This window comes from Alligator sinensis, unplaced genomic scaffold (genome assembly GCF_000455745.1).
Source record: "Alligator sinensis unplaced genomic scaffold, ASM45574v1 scaffold459_1, whole genome shotgun sequence".
NCBI classification, from domain to species: Eukaryota; Metazoa; Chordata; order Crocodylia; family Alligatoridae; genus Alligator; species Alligator sinensis.
The window spans coordinates 102,579-122,627 of NW_005843198.1; the positions used below are offsets into that span (position 1 = coordinate 102,579).

Genomic DNA, 20,049 nt, shown 5'->3' on the forward strand with positions numbered 1-20,049 from the left:
GCGGGGCGGGGCCTGTTCCGCCGGCCGGGCCGGGCCGGGCCCCGCCCCCATCGCCATCGCCGGATGCCGGGGCCAGTCGCGCTCAGCCCCGCCCCCTCACCTGCATCCGTGCGTGCGTGCGCGCGCGCGCGTGTGTGCAGATACAGGAGTGAATGGAACGAATTACACACACACACACACACACACACACACACACCTTAGGTTCGCACATTCATGCCTCTATCCACACATACACATAACATACACACACATTCATATCTGTCCATCCCTCCAGTTACACTCTGGTCTGAAAGCAGGTACTCAAGTGAAATATACAGGTGTGGGTATGTGCACCCATTTGTGTAATATCCTGGTCTACACGCGTACCCTGGTATGGATACACATGAACACCTGTGCATGCACATGTGGACACACACGAGTGGGAAAGATATATCTATATCTATCTCCATCCCTCCCACTCACGGATATACATACCTGTAAGACAAGGCTATGCACAAGTGCATGGACATACACACACATATATTTTGCAGTAGTTTAGTACTTCTGTTTTCAGGACAGGCCGCAAATAGACAAGGCAGAGCCCAGAACATAATCCCTCTATCCAGTCCGTCATTTCTGTTTTGAGCTATAGTGGTTTTTAAAACTAAAATGGGCATAATTCTATAAAATGTGCAGGCGATACACATTATCAACCCTGCACTTGCAGGAAGATGGACTAAGTATCTAAGAGGCCATCTATAATGACTGGGCTATTCAACTATGAGCAGAGACAGGTAGTTACTAGCTGTGTTAGCCTGAAGTGAGTCAGAAGGGTCCATAGATATGCACCTTTATAGACTAAATACAGGCTTCCCTCGCTTTATGCTGTACATGCGTTCCTGGAAAACGGTGCATAACTCAAATTTCCATAAAGGGAACCCACTTTACAATGTAACAAATAGGGATACTTTCCAAGACCTCGACTGTACTGACCCCCAGACCCATTTCTACACTTTAACAAGACAATTTTGGTACTCTCCAACAGCAGACAGTACACACAAACACAGGGCACTTGGAAACACGTGTCGCAGACAACAAGCGAGGAGCGCAGATCCACACAGGATTTTAGTGCATGTCCCTCCCACAATGCACCACACAAAGCAGCTGACAGCGGGCTTCTATCACACCAAGAGTGAATTTATCTAGAATATAATGAATTTTTGGTATAAAAAGGGTCATCGCATAAGAGTGAATTCGCACATACAGAATCTGCATAAAGCGAGTGCATATAGCAAGCACAAGAAGCCCCTGATGAAGTGAATTTGGAGTCATGAAAGCTGGTGTGCCCTCTCTCTCTCTCTGTATATTATTTTCTTTAAAGATGCATATCTATCCTGCCTTCTGTTCAACTACAGCACCTTCACCTGTGACAAGGAATATTACATGCCAAAAAGCACAACAGAGCCTATCCTGACACTCTTTTAGATTGGTTTAATTAAAGTGCCCCAAGTACATATGCTTTTATATTTCACAATATAATCTTACAGCATAGTAATGAGCAATAATGCAGAATACAGATTTTTGTACTGTATCTGATGGTATACTAAAGTTGGGTACAATTAGCACAAAACAACAAGCTAAGTAATGCTTTACCCTTTGAATAATTATGTATGCTTTTGCTCAGAAGACGCTGTGCCATATTTATTTCAATAGACTCCTGTGGTTCTAATGGCAGCCAAAGATCTGCAAATACATACATTCACAATAAAAATGATTGCAGACTATTTTAGACATTTGAACAGATCAGTTCATTTGGTTCAGACATGTTTAGGTCAACACTAGTCTTTGATTTCTTTCTGGTAAGCTTTGCCCCAGATTTCAGGTACTTGTCCTTACTGTGTATGACCTGAATGTATTGATCATTACTGCTGTTTTGTTGGTCACTGCTAGAGCCAACGGAAATGGAATCCGACTCGGTTAGAGAGTGCTCAAGCTTGTGCTTGGATTTAGGTTTCACATGATGCTCTGGATAGTGCTTATCAAGTTCAACGTTTTTTGTGTGTGGCTTTTTGTAGGAGTGTGGGGGCTGTTCTAGCTCTAGCTCAAAGCCGTCATCCCAGGACTTGTAATGCACTTTGGAGAGATCCTTGCTAGTAAGAATTTGACTGTCAGCACGTTCCCCAATGTAAAATCGGGGAGCTGCACGGAGATCTGAGAGTGAACGTGGACGGTGGGATCTGTTTACCAAGTCCCTCCTTAATTCCTCCTCTTCTTCCTCCTCTTCACTGAAGTGAGGGGAATATGTCCTGCGTGGTGTTCGAACCACGTATCTTCTGACATTTCTTGGATATAGCTCAATTATGTCTCCTGACTCATCCATTCGGAAATGCCTTGGCAGCCGGGATGTGGAACGGAGAAGTTTTTTGCGGGATTCATGTTCATTAACAATAAAATACCTGGTGGTGTGCGCTCTGTGTCCAACAAACACTGGAGCCCCCGCCCCAACAGCATCTGGATTTATCTGTCGGATGCCTTTTCTAAAGAGAGGCTCAGAGTGAACGTCTTCAACGTGCTTTTTGAAAGCCACAGGAGTGTAGGGCTTTGTTTTACAGAGATCGCTTGCACTGCCATGTACAACACTTGAATACCTGGCAGGATAAAAAATGAAAAAAGGAAATTTGGCATAAGTCCTTATTTCTCATATTATGATTAAAGCAGAAAATGATTGCACTGGAATCAGGGCCTATCTGGCACTCTTGCTGGTAGCATTTGAACATTTCAAAAACCATTTGCCCCATTATATCCCAGTGATATAGGAAAATATCCTGCTCATTTTTAAAAAAAGATGGTGTAGAAAAATAAGGCAGAAGTTTAAGTTCAGGTTGTGAACCACTTACTCAGAATACTCTTACTAAAAGTGTGAATAATTGGCTCAATAATCAGCTCATCCAGTGTGAATAATGGGCTCACAATATAACCAACACTAGAGAAATATTCTGTGTCAGAGCCAGAAACCACCACAAAGCTATCCCAAATACATAACTGTATATATGGAGATCAATAAATGTTCCTCAGAGAATTCCTAGCTTTTATTATATCTGGCACATTGAAAAGGATGTCCTATCCACATTATTAGTAATAGAGTGCAATTTGGAAAGTTTTATCTTTCTGCTTTAACTGTGCACATGAACTCATGAATCCACCTAAACATATTATAATTCAAATGTAGTTTTCTGAGACAGTGAGGTAATTAAGGTGATCTCTACCATTTTGCTGTAGCCTGAACAGTTCTCACAAGAGAATCTTTTAAAAAATGACTCTGCTAATGTATTACTAGCAGCAGTTAGTTCCAATACACCTATTTTGCTTCACTAAATTATTTTATTTCAGAATTAAAAGAGACTGCCTTACCGATTTGCAGCCTGCTCAGCTCTGGGTTTCTGTACACTGGGAACAGTGGGAGTTGGAGTTAAAGGGGTCGAAGTTGCTTGAGTAATATTTGCTGGCCTAGCAACATCAGCTTGCAGTACAGATTGTGAGATGGTTTGTATTCTGCTGCCTTTGTTCACTGGGGATTCAAAATTCAAGACACTGCCGTTCTTTCGAGGTGTTGATGACCGAACTGAAGATTCCTGACTGATGACATCACTCTCCTGGTCTGGCCTTTTGTCATTTCCCTCTAGATTCTGGATTCTGGCTAGAAAAAGCAGTGAAGGACTGTTACAAGGGCCATCAGACCTTTCACAATTAAAACTGGTTTAAAAACAGTGGCTCAGTTACAGCCTGCCAGCAAATGGGTACAACACCTCTAAGCAGGCTCAGGTTCCAATCCTTGCTCAAAAGTCTTCTTAATATAAAATACCTGTACGTTTATTGGAGCAAGGCTTGCAACACAGGTGTCCACTTTCCTAGAGCACTGCCCTAAACTAAAGAGTTATGCTTAGTCTTGTTCTCCCTTTTGCTCACCCACTCAATCTTTCATTATTCCATACAATGTGGAATAGCTTCAAGAGTAGGAATGAAAGTGGCCCTCCCAAGCCCCCCTCCAGCATGATTATTAGCTCATTTATTTGTAAGTCATGAGAGAGACAGGTTCAAACCTTCTCAGGCAGGGGAGGGAATTGGACTTGAGTCTCCTGCATTAGTATTGTAACCACAGAAGGAGACACCATCATTTCCTCAGCTCACCTTCACCATGTTCTTTGAAGAGCCTGATGTCCAGTTACACTCTAGGAATATCTGCTAGATCATGCCTTGCAGATGAGATAGGTGGAGGAACACCTAGCTTATAAATTTTGATGTGGCTTAGGTGTGGGCTATGCACCTAGGTCTCAGTACTATCCAAATGTAGGCATGTCCAGAAGCCAACCTATAGGCACCCAGAGGATCTTAATACTGGAAACTATGGACTTCAAGTGATTGCTTTAAAAGGCAACTAAATTGGGTTATGAGGTTCAAATCTTCAACCCTAGGGCACCTATACATATCCCCAATGCCTGCTCTGCTGCATTCTAATTAGAACTTGTCAGAGCAGACACGATTGATTCAGTCTGCTGGAGCATCTTAATTAGAATGGTCCAGCAGCCGCAGCATCATGTGCATTCATTGTCCTGCATTTCGAAATGGTGGCAGGGCGCTTTGACTAAAGCTCGTTGAGCGAGCTTCAGTTAAAGTACCCCCACCACCATTGTGAAGTGTGGGATGCTGAATACATGAGATGCTGTGAGCATTTTAATTAAAGCAACTCTATTTACAATGCCCCCCTCCTTCACCCCAAAGCATGTGTAAAGATGCCCTAAGTGCCTAAATCCTGCCCATGTCCTTTTGTGAATGTAGCACATAGAGCCTTCCAAAAGATCTACATCTCACTTATTGTTACCTATAAAATATATAGGAATGTCCTCACAGCATAAAATCTATATTATTAACGTTGATATAATGCTAAAACTGGAATTATACAACAAAAAACCATTTTGCCTATTGCACATAAGATGACTAAAAGACTATATATAAGTGATCAAAAACTTTTTAAATATTTGTATTTATCAAAGATCACCAACTTACCTACTGCCATTTGAACCACCTTTTTCTTGTCTTCAGTTCTCTCCTAAAGTGTGTGTGTGTGTAAATATATAAATAGGAGGATAAATAACTAGCAGTTTGTTATGCATTAGAAAGCAAACAAATTATCAAATATGAAGATAGGATTTGTGTCATGTCATAAAACATGGCAATCATGGACTCATAGAAAATTAAGGTTGGAAGGGACCTCAGGAGGTCATCTAATCCAACCCCCTGCTCAAAGCAGGGCTATCTCCAACTATCTACGGCTTTGTCTAGCTGGGCCTTAAACCCCCCCAAGGATGGAGATTCCACAGCCTCTCTGGGTAGCCTGTTTCAGTGCTTTCCTACCCTCCTTGTGAGAAAGTTCATCTTAATATCTAACCTAAATTTTCCTTGCTGCAACCTGAGACCCATTGCTCCTTGTTCTGTCATCTGCCACCACTGAGAATCATCTAGCTCCAGGTAGTTGAAGGCTACTATTAAATTCTCTCTCAGCCTTCTCTTCTCCAGGCTAAATCAACTTTAACATTTTAATCAAAGTTAGTACTTTGCTGAAAAACCACCAGCTAGAACACAATAAATGCTTTCAGTCAGTACTTACAGTTTGGATCTGCAATCTCAGTTGATTGTTGGTGAATTTTAATGACCTTGCAATACTCTGAAGGTAATAAATTAGCATGCTGGAAGAGAGGAACAGTAAATTGTCATGAATCACACTGGAAACATTTCTAGAAGTTTCTTATCAGAAGGTCTCAGAGATTATATAAATGGAAGGAGATTTAAATTAATTTCCAGGTTTTTATTTGCACTGGGGCAGGGATCTACAGCTGTTTTTTGATGGTGAAACCAACTTAATCAAATCAGTGGAGTTCCACTGCATAGCAGAGAGGTGACATTAAACACTTTCCAGGATGGTAAATTGTACCTACACTGGTTTCATTTGTGCCTCCATTTGGTATAGGAAAAAAACCCTCTCTCCTGTGTATTTAATATACCCAAGGCAGATGGCTTTTTCTGCTTCACACCAGCTGAGAATCTGGCTCTGCATTTTCAGTATTGCACAAAGAGGCTAAATCAGGCAAATTGAGACATTATTCTGTCTTCTCTTTCAACATCTGTAACTTAATTCTTGTTGCGGATGTAGGTAAATTAGAGCTGCTTGGAGTTAAGCTAAACATAAAAAATATTAAGGCTATGTATCATAGACAGTACAACACAGAATGATATGGCGCTAATGCACATCTTGAAGGGTAATGCATATTGAAAAGAGATGTCACCAGGGCACAACAAACTTTAGTATGTTTTGTGACTATTTGCTATACCTCAGTTTACCTTTTTGGTATTATCCTGTCACCCTGGGCAGAGTTAAACGAAGGAAGATTATTAGATAGAAACAAAACACTGACCAAGATAGGGTATCATCAGAAACAATGGCAAGGATCCTCAAGGGAACAATGGAGGATGCTATTCATTGGGAAATGCTTGGCTCAGTCCAAGGCTGGGAGCTAGGATCAAAGAGGTACTCAATCATTTTAAAGACCCCAGTATAAGTGAGGAAGGGGTGAGCAGGCTGCAGGAAAGGTAAGAGAGATCCTTAAGGGATGCTGAAGGGGTTTTCTATCTCCTTCAGTCAAGGAATAGGGATGCCTGGGATAGGTGGAACTACCTTATGAATTGCAAGGAAAGGATAAAGCTTACATAAGACTCTGGCATGTTATTGTCTTGTTATTTTATCCTCTTTCTTTTCTATGTGCCCTTAGGTGAAATAATGTTGTGGTTGTGTTTTTTTAAGAACTTTTTTGAGTCACTTTCCTCATCAGTGATCAAAGGGTCCTGAAGCCAACCTCAGTGCCAGCCTCAGTTGGGCCAGTGTTGTTAACATGCTAAACAGCATGGTTGCTGCCCAGCTATCCAGCAAAAAAAATAAAAATAAAAATGGTAGGTTTCCTTGGCTTTACCAAGAGAAGGATGAGGGTAGCAAAAACTAATTGCCAGTGGATGACAAAGGAAAGGCCTATAACTGTTTTCCTTTCCTGACAGATTACTTGTAATAATCGTGCCGCTTTGAACTCTAGTGGTTTATAACTGGTTTCCTCTGCCCAAAGCCATTTTGTAGTTACTAGGCTTCTTGCTCTTAGTAGTGAAAATCAGAGGTTCATTGAAATCCATGGGTCACAGCAATGCAAAGGATAGCAAAATTAGGCACACAGGATCTACTGTACATTCATACTTTAAATGTACATTAGGCAGTAAAGATAGGATGCTTTGTTACTTTGATCTCTCCACTCCTCCTAACCCCAGCCTCCAGACCAAGGACACTGGCAATAGACACCAATGCTACATTGTAATCCTCATGGTTAGTCTAATGTACCTACATTCATTTCAGTAGAGTAACAGCTGGACTGTGTTTGTATGATATGGAATAAATTACATTTAATATCATTAGCCAGATACAGACATTACATTTTTACCAGTAAAAGTGATCAGAAACTGGTCTGTTCCCATAACAGAACAGAAGTTTGACACATAAACCAGTCTATAAAGCTGCAACAGAACAGAAGTTCAGCACACACAGACTGGTTTAAAAATGTTGGAACCTAGTCTAAGATTTGTCCCCTACTAAAGAGCGAATGTATATTTTGTTTGCTACTGATCTAAACTTCCCCACTTACAGAAAACAGATCATTTAGATCAATTCCACCTCAGGCTTTTTGAATGTCTGTACCTAGCCATGTTTACTAACAGTGATCTCAAATGTTAATTATAGGGCCCTGATCCTTCAGATACTTCGTGTTTATATTTAAACTCATGCTTAACACCTGGTCAATTAAGTTACTCAAATACTTCAAGTTAGCTATGTATGATTTTACAGGATTAACACCTTAAGAGAAAAATGCAACAAATAAATATTTGCTTGGCTCCTTTTGATTAGTAAGGCCTGTAGAAAGATTTGAATATTGGACTGAATTCTTTAGCGACTTTGTGACATAGAATCCTATTTACATCAGAAAGATCTGTATCCAAAGAATTCAAAGCTGAGAGAAGATATGATAATTTACTTAGGAAATGGGGTGGAAAAAACATCCAGTGGAGAGTCTGCAGAAAACTATATTAAATTAACACTTGAGCACAAGCCTTGGTAATTGATTTATCATGTCAGTAATCAGGATGATTAGGTAGCTTTCTGAAACAGGTTGAATTCTGTTTGCAGTCACATAGTGAACTACTGACAGACCAGGAAGGGAAGTCTGGTTGCTGAGTAGTTTCTGAGGGAGAAAAAGGAGGCTTGAAAGCTCCTGGAAGGCCAAAATTTGACACTGTGTAGTAAGTTTGCTATTACAAACCAGGAAAGCAAACCCAGCTTCTGGGCGGTTGGCAAATGATTTTTAATTATATTAGGTTTGTCCCAGGCACTTAACTATCCCTGTTGGTATCTGGTAGATTCCTCATGCCAAATTTTACTCCTTAAATTAAAGACTGATAAAGACTGGCTCCTGTGAGACTGAAGATGAAACGACCATATTATGCCATTCATTTTTAAAGTGATACTATTCCAATTAAACCAACTGAGGGAGGAGGTGTTGCTTTTAAAATTTAATAGAATGCTTTCAACATGCTCCTACTCCCATCAGACTCTTACTCCATACAAGCAATTAGATTTCTCAGACTTAATGTATAAAACAACTGCCCCCAAATATTTTTTCACCACACTTAAAATTTGACTAATCATGAGTGGGTAGAGCACTAATAAGAATCATCACGATAGATGGTAAAGTACTTACAACAGGAGTAATAATGCAGGGAGAACAACTACAGGACTGCTGACGTAAGTAAGCACTGCATTGAACCATGCAGGAAAATCACTTTTAATTGTTTCAGACACAATATCATATATTTTTTCTTGTCCACTAAGGGAGAAAAAAGTTAAATTGAACATAAGCAAATTCTCAGCGTGTATCATTTGAAATGAACATTACATTTAATGAACAACAAAATTAATGGAAGACTATACAGGATGAATACAGCCTCTATTGAACTCAATGGTAGAAATTACTAGGGTGAAGGTGTCTGGGTTTTTATTCTTAGAATGTGACCTGAATTTTCACAAGTTATCACCCATTTATAGGTGCCTTCCTTGAGACTCCTTGTTCTTGATGTTCACAGATACTTTGATTTGTAATATACAGCACTGTTACATTACATGATGCAACCATATGACAACTGAATTACACAGGTAACATCAATATTTCTGCAGTGGTTAAACAGAGGAGCAGACTGGATTCAGAAACTCCATTATAGTAATATAGTTCATTGTGGAATGGGAGCATTTTAATCTGAGTATGATATTATATGAATACACTTACGAACCTCTGTTTATTGGTAATTCAGGACTATATGCATAGAAGCCAACACATTTATTGAGGCAAAGGAAATTAAATTACTGAAGTTTTTATTATTTCAGTCTAACTTACCTAAATGGACCACAGCTTAAAGATGGCTTATATCTGGCAATAGCAAAAATTGTTGGTAACATGCATAGGAACAACATAAACAGCAACATAGCTAAGTAGAAGTTGTTGGATCTGAAAGAAGGCATAACATATGTCATGTATTGATTATACAGTCAACCAAAGGAAACATGAAAGATAGAAGTCTATGGCAACCTGATAAGTGCAAGATCTATGCTCTAAAAAAATCAAAATTGCTCTCTGTTATAATCAGGAACTCGGTATGCACTAGCTCTGTGCAGACTCCTAACGATCCAAATTCTATTTGCTTTGCTCTCCAGCTGACCCTAATACAGTCAGAAAACCTATTTCAGTATCGCTCTACAGAAACTGAGGTGGTTTCAAAGTTCTATTTCAAGAAAATATAAAAGTCAAATTTTTGGTCTTTAAGAATATATTATTTTAACATGTTATAGCACATTATTCTGATTATTATTATTAACAAAATAATCTTTAATTATACACATTTTGACAAAAAATGTGGCATTTAGGAGAAAAGACTTATGTGAGACAAAGTATACAGGCTAATACTTCTTTGTATTCAAAGAAACAAATATTAAAGTCATAAATTTGCAAGCACTTATGTAAGTAATCTCATGGGACAACACATGTGTGGAAAGTTAAGCATTTGCATCAGGTCTTACCTACACTAGAAGCATTTCCCAGTAGGATAACAGTTGGTGAGTGGGAGCAATTCTTGTTGGCAGTATTTCTATACCCAAAAAGCCCTAGTGTAGGTGGCAGCGTTCTGGCATAAAAGGGTTTTGATGGTACAGATTATTAAATTGATGGAACTGGCATAAACTTGTCATAGCCTAATAAAATTCTCTTCCTGATACTCACTAAACTGCTGTGGTTGGGTTTCACCATGCTGTGCCTCTGTGCTCAAAACCCGTGATTCTCAGTGAGGTGCAGCAGCACCCTGGGGTGCCTGAGATCCTTTCAAGGATGCCACAGGGTGTCACAATGGTAGAACCGTGAGGTGTGTAAACTTTCTGAATAAGTTCAATTTAAATAATTTCTCTAAAATCTTTGTTATCTAAATAAGTATCATCTAAGTAAGTTCTCTACCAATTCATCCATTACTTACTTACCAAACTGCCTGGACACACTTTTTTTCTGGGTGTTACCAAACTCTCTTGTCTAAATGTGCTTCCCTATGACCATAGGACCATTATAAGATTAATTGTTAGCCCTATATGAATACCTCTTGGAATTTTGGTCCAAGGTAGAAAGATATCCAGGGGTCTAAAAAACCTGAAGTTTAAAAAAGTGGAGCCACGCCCTGAAGGACACTGGAGGCTGGGTCCTCCAGGGAGATGCTCTGGCTGCCAGCGTGTCTCCGAGGTTGGCCCCTCGCCCTGGTGCTGAAGCAGCATGCTTCAGCGGGCAGAGGGACAGCCCCAGCGGCCCCAGTCCGGGCCCTCCTGCCCTGTGCTGCCCGGGGGAGCCCCCCGCCAACCCTGCTCCTGGGGTAAGTAGAGGCTTTTTTTTCTGTTTTTTTCTGGGTTTTTTATTTTTGTTTTTTGTTTTAAGTGCTGTTGCCTGGGGTTGGGGGGGCCAGCCATGGGGGCCTGCGGGTGTATGTGAGAGGTGGGGCCAGGCAGGGCTGTTGGGGAGCCGTAACCCCTGTGTGGCTGTAGCCCCCCAACAGCCAGTGCTTTAACACTGTAGGTATATCAAAACATTGCCCAACTGTTCACTGTCTCTGTCTCTCACTCATTCTCTCTCTTTATAGTGGTCTTTTATTTTAATTGTGGAGGAACTTGGATTTTGGGGTATTTTACAGAGTGACTTTGGGATTTTTTTTATTAGGGATTTTTCAGTTTTCCAATAGGGAACACCAGAATTCATGCTAGGGCGGCCAGTGGCAGGACCCTGCCCACTCAGAGCTGGCACCTTGGACCCAGATGGCTGTGGCTGACCTCCTAGTCAAATGGGGCCAGGAGGACATGCTTTGACAGTATAAAGCAGGCCACCATACCCGGAACATCTTCCAGGCGGTAGTTGCCCAGGTGGCCAGGCAGGGGCACACATAGCAGTAGTGCCACACAGAGGCCAACCCTGCAGCCACAGCCCCCTGGCAGCTGGTCTAGAGGGGCAGATGCCTCATCCCGGTCTGGCAGGTGGCAGCAGGTCACAGCCAGGCAGCAGCCCCCACCGCCAGACTGCTGCAGTGGGTAGAGGGTGCAGGGACCTCTCAGGGCTGCTTCAGCAGTCCAGCTGGCACAAGAGGTAGTGTCCTCAGGTACCAATTGCCTGGGCCCCAGGAGCTCCTGAGAGTGAGTAGCCCTGAGCTACTTGCCAGGGCAGCTTTTTGTACTGCTGGGGCCAGGACAGGGCAGCTTTTTATATTGCTGGGGACAGCACAGGTGCTGGTCCCAGGCTCTAGCTCCCCCTGGCTGGAGGTCCGAGAGGAGCCAGGCAGGGTTATTTTGCCCCAAGTGGCGCAATTTGCTCCTCAACAAAGTGCATGTCCAAGCACGTGCACTGGGGCAAAAAGCCCCGGCTCAGCTTTGCACCACTTTTATTTGTGCTGCTGTAAGCACACATGCTTGCATGTGTGGACGCACCCTAAATGGAGTTTAATATACCTACTGATGGAGAGTCCATAATATCAAACTGGATTTGTAAGCTGTACCAAGACAGATTCCCTGAGAGTCATAAAGCTGAAGAGGAAAGAACACTTTCTTGCCACCTGCATGTATGCTAGAAGTGTTTTTCATAACACTATACCACTAATTTTTATCTCATGCCAATCAGGTCTAAGAATTTTCAGTAGAGATATTCCACATTTAACACTTGGGTGACTGGCAACAAAACTAGAGCTGCTGTCACAAAAAGTAATATTTAAAATGAGAAGTAAAAGTGAATTTTTTCAAACTGAATATTGCATAATTTACTCTTAAAGGGCCCAGTTTAATGAAAGTCAATGAAAATATTCCCCTAACTTCAATAAAAGGTGTACGTCAATATTCAAAATATTTTTATTTCTCCAGTAGATGATGAATGAATTTTTGGAGCATTAAATAGCAAGAAAAGCAATGGAACTGAGCAACTCATGGACTGAAATTTTAGAATGGGCAGACATGGCTTGATTTAAGCATTATTCCCTTTATCTACATAAACATAGACCTGTCTCTTGTGAATTAGCACTACAGAACCTTCTGTTCCAGGCATGCACAGATTACGGTTTGATCATTTTACATCTATATTCTTTAAATCAGACTTGCAAAACTGCCATGAAAAATTATCAGCCTTGCCATAAAGCTACTTACTTACCCTGACCTCCATGTCTGTTAGCAGCAAAAAACCCCTCTACAAAAAGTATTTTACTTGCCTGTCACAAAATGTCATTTGCAACAATTAAGTGAGTAGGTACTATTTTGCAAGATTTTCTAACTACCTGGCGTAAGTCTTTAGTATCCTTTTATTTCCTTTTAATCAATTATTAGTGAGCATGAATGACGTGTGCCCCCAGCGGCTGGGCATGACTGAATTGGCAGTGGCGTGAGCGTGTCAGCAATAGGCGTGGAGGTCCTGCAGACGCTGCTGGTGCCTTCGGTGGTGGTGGGGAGGGGTAAGGGGCGGGTGGTGAGTGCTGACTAGGGGTTGGCGACCACCCACAGGCACTGCCAGGAGTGGCGGCCACGGCCAGCGGTGATCGCAGACCGCCTGCAGACGTGCCTTTTTCTAGGGCATGCACAGCCACGCACAAGGAGCGTGTGTGCACCCGCGTGCACCCCCTACACGTCACCCCTGTTAGTGAGTGATACTAGCCTGTAAGGGTGTGTGAAATGGCCCTATTCAAATCAGATTCAGCCTGAATCAGGGACAGTGATTCAATTAGTTGATTCGTATCACTGTCCCTGATTCAATTTGCCTGAATCCAAATCTGAAGATTCGATGCTGATTCGAAGAATCAGCAATTCAGACAGACGCAGCTTTAAATGTTTTTTCTATATACCGTGTGGTACCAGCATGGCTTGTGAACACTGTGATGCTGGGGTGGAAGGAGCATCCCATAGAAGTGCAGGGGGGCCCCCCACGTGCTCAGTGGTGAACGCAGAAGTGGACCAGAAGTACTTCCAGTCCACTTCTGGGTCCACCAGGGAGTGCACTGGGGAGCCCCACTGCAATCCCCCCAGTTCAATGATCATCTGAGGGGGAACCCCAGGTGCCCCCCCCAGACGCCAGAGGCACCAGTTGTCAAGCTAGGGAGGTACAGGGGGTGCCCCCATGCACTCTCTGGCAGACCCGGACATGGACTGGAAGTGTTTCTGGTCCACTTCCGGGTCTGCTGTCAAGTGTGCTGGGGATCCCCCCTCGCTTCTGTGGGACACTCCATGAGCCCCAGCATCGCAGCATTCACGAGCCACCTGCTACCTAGAGGTATGTAGAAAAAACATTTAAAGCTGTGTCTATGTCCAAATCACCAAAACTTTCTGAATCTCTCCGAATAAATTTGGAGGGTTTCAATTCGATTTGGAAAGCTTAAAGGGTCCTCTGATTTGATTCAGATTTGGAGATTTGGCCACTGAATCGGGCCGAATCTCTGCCGAATTAAATCAGGGACCAAAGCTTTGCACAGCCCTACTAGCCTGATAATCTTGAAGAGTACAATCCACTTTGGGTTTCACATAATGCCAACATTGGTGCTAGCTGCAATGTAGAAAATCTGTCTGTGGGGAACTGAATAGGCTGAAATTCCCCATATTGGTTACAAACATGAAGATATCTGAAAATAACTTTATGTTACTATTGACTTTGACTCCGTGACCTAGAAGTGCAAGATTGTCCATCTAGCTTCAAATCCTACTCTCTCCCACTTTACGTTCCTGTGATGCACATTCCTATTATAATTCTCTTCATTACAATACTGCTTTATCTCCCTTTCTTCAGAAACTATATTTTACAGATATTTGCTGAAGACTTCAGTCATTTGAGTATATCTAATTTTACTTTCTGTTTTGAGAACTCAAAGCTGCTCTCATTCCATTTATGTATAGATCAGCAGTCCCCAAACTCTGACAGATTGTACACCACCAATTTAAAATGATACAGCCTTAAGTACCACCAGCAAATTTTTCAATCAACCTTAAATACCACCAGCAAATTTTTGTCATATGAAGTAATTATAATAAATCTGTTAACGAATACCACTGACAGGCTGTCTGCGTAGCACAGAATGTGGGAACCACTGATACAGATAATACATTTTTACTGCTGACAATTGAATACCGTCTTTATTTTCACTAACCTTGAAGCTCTGAAAACCTGTTGATGTGGTACATTACAAGTTAACACTGCCCAGCTTCTCAGGTACATCAGACCAATCAACTTAAGAACATTGAATGCTGGGAGGCAGGGTGAAAAGAAGGCTCCCATCCTAGAAAAAAGGATGTAATTTCAAATGTCACTAAAATCTATTTTGTTACCATCAAATATATGTGAATAGTTCTAAAATATGGCATGTTATATCGATGTGAAATTGCGGAGGCAGTAATCACACAATTATCTTTTCCCAAGGTTACTGTTGGATATGCCTCGCTTGGTACAGGTAAGTTTAAGATATAAGTAATAAATTAACTTGGTAATTAACTAAGGAGGAAAAAATATAAATATTTCATACCAAATCATTCCTTGATTGTATACCAAATGAAGCACGTTCTCAGCAATTTTGAATTCTCCATATTCTGGCTACAAGAAAGATAAGAGAATGTGAATAAACTGTTTTAAATCTTTCTTCCTATAATGTACCAAACATATTGGACTGTATCTGTTCACCAAAGAGAACATATTCTGAAATATCCACAGTAATATCAATCCTTAGCAAGCAATAAGATGACAGTCAAACCTCCATTCTAGCAGGCAGGGACTCAGGTAAACTAATTGCACTCCACTTCATTCTTAAGTGATCAATGAAGAGTCTGCATATGAGGATCTCCCGTCAAAAGCTGCTCCTCAGCCAACTATTACTCAACATGATCTGTATTTTTAAGGATTGTGTGCTTATATGTACCGTTTCTGGTAGCAGGATGTAACCATAGCCATGGAGGAGAGGAAGTTGTAAGCCACCTACTCCTGGTATTTTCTAAAATTCCATAGTTTAGTCATCTTTGGCTCTGAGATTGATGCATGACCTTATTAAGGGAAAGACGTGGGAGTCTTTAAGTCATTGATCATAGCTCAGAGTGGGTTTGTGGAAACCACTTGATCTTAGTGTTTACTCTGTGCCCTCCAATTTAAATTTGCCTTGCTTAGTACCTTAGGCTTGCTCTAGCCAGGACGTTGCCAAAGAAACTATTGATTGAATCTGAGGCATAAGAGGCAGTTGTAGCTGTACTTTATTTACAGCTTTTACACAAAAATAATACAATAAAATTGACAATAAAATTATATATAACAACGCCATTGTATAATTTATGGGTTTTACTAAAAGCATACAATAAAATGACACATTCTACAAATTAAAAAAACCTATTAAAACAGAATATAGTATATGAAGATACAAAAGATAGATTAAATGAAGCAATATATCAATAGTAAAGTAAAAGTAAAAACAGGGGAATTCTATTTGATTTTGGCCAGTTATAGTCTGTCCCAGTGGCATAATTAGGCCAGGATGACCAGGGCAACTACCTGAGGCACTGTGGGGAGAACGGGAGGGAAGTGAAAAAAAGCAGCTGCTTTTGCTAGCCACGCTGTCATAATCACGAAGCTACCAGAAGTTACCACTACTCATCTGTCTGTCCAATTTATTTCACTTAATTTTTAAAAAATAAAATCCTATACTTACAAATTTGCTTTCTAGATCCCAGCACCAGCAATCACTTAAATATCTGACAAAAAGTCCGCGGAAAAAGTCTATTAACAGAATGCTTGCCACTGTGAAAATCATGTCGATAATTGACAGCTTCAGCATTTCCTGAAAGATAGATTGTGCCAAGTTACTTTCAAAGCAAAGAAATTGTATGACATTCTATACAGTTACTGTTGCATTTGACTTGTTATAACAACCTGAACCAAGTTTTTCAGTTAGTTTTTTTCTGCTTTGATCTTCTTTATCTGTCACTGTCTCAAAGAGAGCAACAGTCAGGTGTCAGTGTTCATTAGGTTGTTTAATACAAACCCAAAGGGGGTTTGGCTTGCCATGCCCAGCCCTGCATCAGATAATGTGCTGTCACAGTGGTTTTTAATGTATTAAAAGTTACCTTGTTAATCAAGAGTTTTTCATGTCTTCTATGATACACAGATGCCTATATTTATCAAATGTGAGTATTTTAATGCATTTGTGATTGGTGCTTAGTGCTTCTTAATACCAAGAAAGTAATCAGATAATGATAAAAGCACTGTGGCCTGAAAAGGACATGTTAGATCTATTTATTTTTTTTAGGAATTGCATGAAAAATGGATATCTAGATTCAAAGACAGTAAAGGTTTAAGACACATATTTCAAATGCAGACTTAAATAAAAAAAATGCACTAGCCCCAAACAAGGCAGGACTATTTTTTTTTTTTAAAGTCAGCCAATTATAAATACCTCACTACAGGAACACCAGCCATCTAAGCCTTTCAAGCATAAGATAGACAGCATCTGTAGCATGACATTGTAAATTGACTGACAATACAAGACACATATTCTCCTCACTTTGAAAGCATGAAGCTCCTGATGATTTCAACACGAGTGAGTGTGAAGAGAATACCAGACTAGGGATCTGCCAACAGATCTAAATGGAAAATTGTGCCAAACCAAGTGAACCAAACTACTGAACAACAATTTGAACCTTTAAAAAGACTTCTTGCTATGAAACAGGGGCTGAACAATGCACAGACCTACTAATATCATGTGTATTTCAGGTATGAAGGCCCTCAGATTGGACATGAGCCATTGATAAACGAAGCCCTAAGAGTCCAAAACACATTGGGACATGCATAGTGGAGTAGGTCACTTTTTTTTTGGTTGTTTCAAATTTCTCTTTGAGCATTTTTATTGCACTTTCAGCCAGAAGAAGGGCTATAGTTTCATAGCTGGTAGGGTCGGAAGGGACCTGAACAGATCATCAAGTCCGCCCCCCTGCCATGGCAGAAAAGAGTACTGGGGTCAAATGACCCTGACGAGGGAAGTGAGCACCACTTCCCTTGGAAGTTGGTTCCAGATCCTAGCCACCCTGACTGTGAAGTAGTGCCTCCTGATATCTAGCCTGAATCTACTTTCAGTCAACTTGTGGCCGTTATTCCTTGTTACTCCCAGTAGTGCTCGGGGGAACAGGGACTCTCCCATTGCCTGCTGTAACTGATATTCAAATCCCAATCCAAATCTCATTTGGGCAATCCACCAACAGCCATCCTCTTGAGACGGTGGGTTTTCTGTAGCCATACACATGAAAACAGAGCACTATCTCTTCCCTCTCCCAGCTAACTTCATTCTTGTGAACTGTCAGGTGTTTGAAAAGAAGAGCGTCTCTGCAGTACATTATCTAATTCTCTTCCAGCTTGCAAGGACACTGTGAATGAGAAGTGCCGAGACATGGTACAATGTGCACATGCACAATCCTGTGATTGGCCTGGGTCTTCATCTTGCATTTGGATCTATCTGGGCTGCTTCTTGGAGTCTGGCTGGAGTCCCACTGAAGTCAACTCCATTCTCTACAGTTCCAGAGGTCTGCCAGTGCAAATTTGAGCCTTCAACTCTTAATGCACATGACATTTGTACAACAACAGATACAGTGCCAAAGTTAATGAAAAACAATATACACATCTGGGACTACATAATAGACTGTGATAAATGACAGAAAATACTTAGAGAAAAATTTCAGATAAAATTTCACATTATCCCTCTCCACACACAATTTTGCATGCTCAGAAGATTGTTTGCCTGAAAAAATTACAAAAATATTAAATCTTGAATACTGTAGCTGTGAAAAAAGTGTTTATTAAGTGTCCATTTTAATCTGTAGTCACCATCACTTATGAAAGTGCAGCCATTCTAGGTTTTCACAGTGGAGGTCTTTCTCTATGGTAGCTTGCTTCAAATCTTTCCCCTTTCTGTCTTGGGTGAAGGGCCCTCCTACAGCCTTTGTGATGACAGGAATTCACCCAAAAATAGCTTCAATGCATGGTCCCAACAAAGGAAACTCAAGTATCATTGAAAGAAAGTCAATGTGAGTATAATGGAATAAGTTCAGTGCTTTGTAAAGAAGCTCATACTCTGTGAGCAGAGTCCAAACTGTTTCATCAGCTTCTGTCCCTTTTTCACATTTTAGGGCACTTTCTTCCATTTAGGTAGCAGCCAACACTTGCATGCACTTCAAGGTGAGTGTAGCCAGACTTTGGGCTTATCTGTGTCCTGAATTCAGGTTTTTGGCCCTCTGTGTCTCTCGTGCAGCAGCACATTCTCTCATAATGTAATCTCCTCTATATGGTCTTCTCCTGCCCCAGTGAGAGGCAAGGTGGCAACAGGAAACCGGGGATGAGGTTTCCTCCTAGCTGTGTAGCTAGACAGGACTTTGGGAGGCCTGGGTGGTGGATAGTCAGACCCTTATCTGTACCCATCCGCTGCACAAAATTGTGATCGGGGCAGAGCTGGCCTCTACTGCAGTTTGTTGAATGGAAAGCTCTACAGCTCAAAATAAAAATATACAAAATTTCACTATGAGATGATTTGTTGCAAAGTTTTCACGCAGTACCAGCTGCAACACGTTCCAGCTACAACATACTCCCAGTCTCCTGGCTATATGATGCTGGGTTTCTCAGCCTAAGACACAAGACTTTAACAATGTGAACAGCTCACGGACCAGATCTTCTAAGTATGAATGCTCAGTGCAGATCCTGGACTAGGGCTGTGGGAGACACCACCTTACCACCACAATGCTCTTCAACCTGGCTGGAGACAAACCATCTTCTAGCACAACCCAGAGCAGCCTAGACAAGATCCAAGAGAAACGCCTCCTTCCTCACGTTACTTTGGGCACAGAGATTCTCTAGGAACTGTTCTTCTATCTGGCCGTTTCCAGATCAGTGCTACTCCCCGTTCTGCTTCCTCTCTTCCTGACCTATTCCCAAATGCCCCCTGTGGCCCTGTATGAATGCTAGCTCCTGTGATAAGGTAGGATCTCTCAAACTGCCATGGGACTGAACAACAAGTATGTGAGGCCTGAAGTTAACATCTTTAAGTAAAAGAGTGAAAAGGATGACAAGGGATTTTCTGCGAGATCCTTTGTATAAGTATTCCAGATCCAGCTAAGTCTCATGTATCCAACAGGGCTCTCAAGATCACACAAGAAATTCCCATGCAGTGTCTCTGCCTGATCATCACCCAGGGCTGCAGGTGTTGCAACTCTGAGGACAAGAAGATTCACTCTTCTCTTCTGTTCTCAATGATTGCTTCCCTGAAGAAGAGAGCCACCATTCTCCCATTTTGCCCCCCACATTTGGGTGTGGAGTTGGGTACAACATCTGGACTTTGAACTCAACATACAGGTTAGGCTCTTCCATA

At 41.4% G+C, this 20,049-nt stretch overlaps 2 protein-coding genes across 2 annotated transcripts in view; both read right to left on the reverse strand.

The window, feature by feature from the left end:
* Window positions 1–106, reverse strand: part of STARD5 (StAR related lipid transfer domain containing 5) — an 8,648-nt gene extending 8,542 nt beyond the window's left edge. The window contains exon 1 of the mRNA XM_006037928.3: window positions 101–106. Coding sequence (XP_006037990.1) covers window positions 101–106 — 6 coding nt within the window. The remainder of the gene's footprint in view (window positions 1–100) is intronic.
* Window positions 107–1,706: 1,600 nt separating this feature from the next.
* Window positions 1,707–20,049, reverse strand: part of TMC3 (transmembrane channel like 3) — a 37,695-nt gene continuing 19,352 nt past the window's right edge. The window contains exons 14-22 of the mRNA XM_006037926.3: window positions 16,351–16,479; window positions 15,184–15,251; window positions 14,812–14,940; window positions 9,516–9,626; window positions 8,826–8,951; window positions 5,645–5,723; window positions 5,044–5,086; window positions 3,391–3,676; window positions 1,707–2,618 (exon numbers count right to left, since the gene is read on the reverse strand). Of these exons, the coding sequence (XP_006037988.1) occupies window positions 1,766–2,618; window positions 3,391–3,676; window positions 5,044–5,086; window positions 5,645–5,723; window positions 8,826–8,951; window positions 9,516–9,626; window positions 14,812–14,940; window positions 15,184–15,251; window positions 16,351–16,479 (1,824 nt within the window). The 3' untranslated portion in view covers window positions 1,707–1,765. The remainder of the gene's footprint in view (window positions 2,619–3,390; window positions 3,677–5,043; window positions 5,087–5,644; window positions 5,724–8,825; window positions 8,952–9,515; window positions 9,627–14,811; window positions 14,941–15,183; window positions 15,252–16,350; window positions 16,480–20,049) is intronic.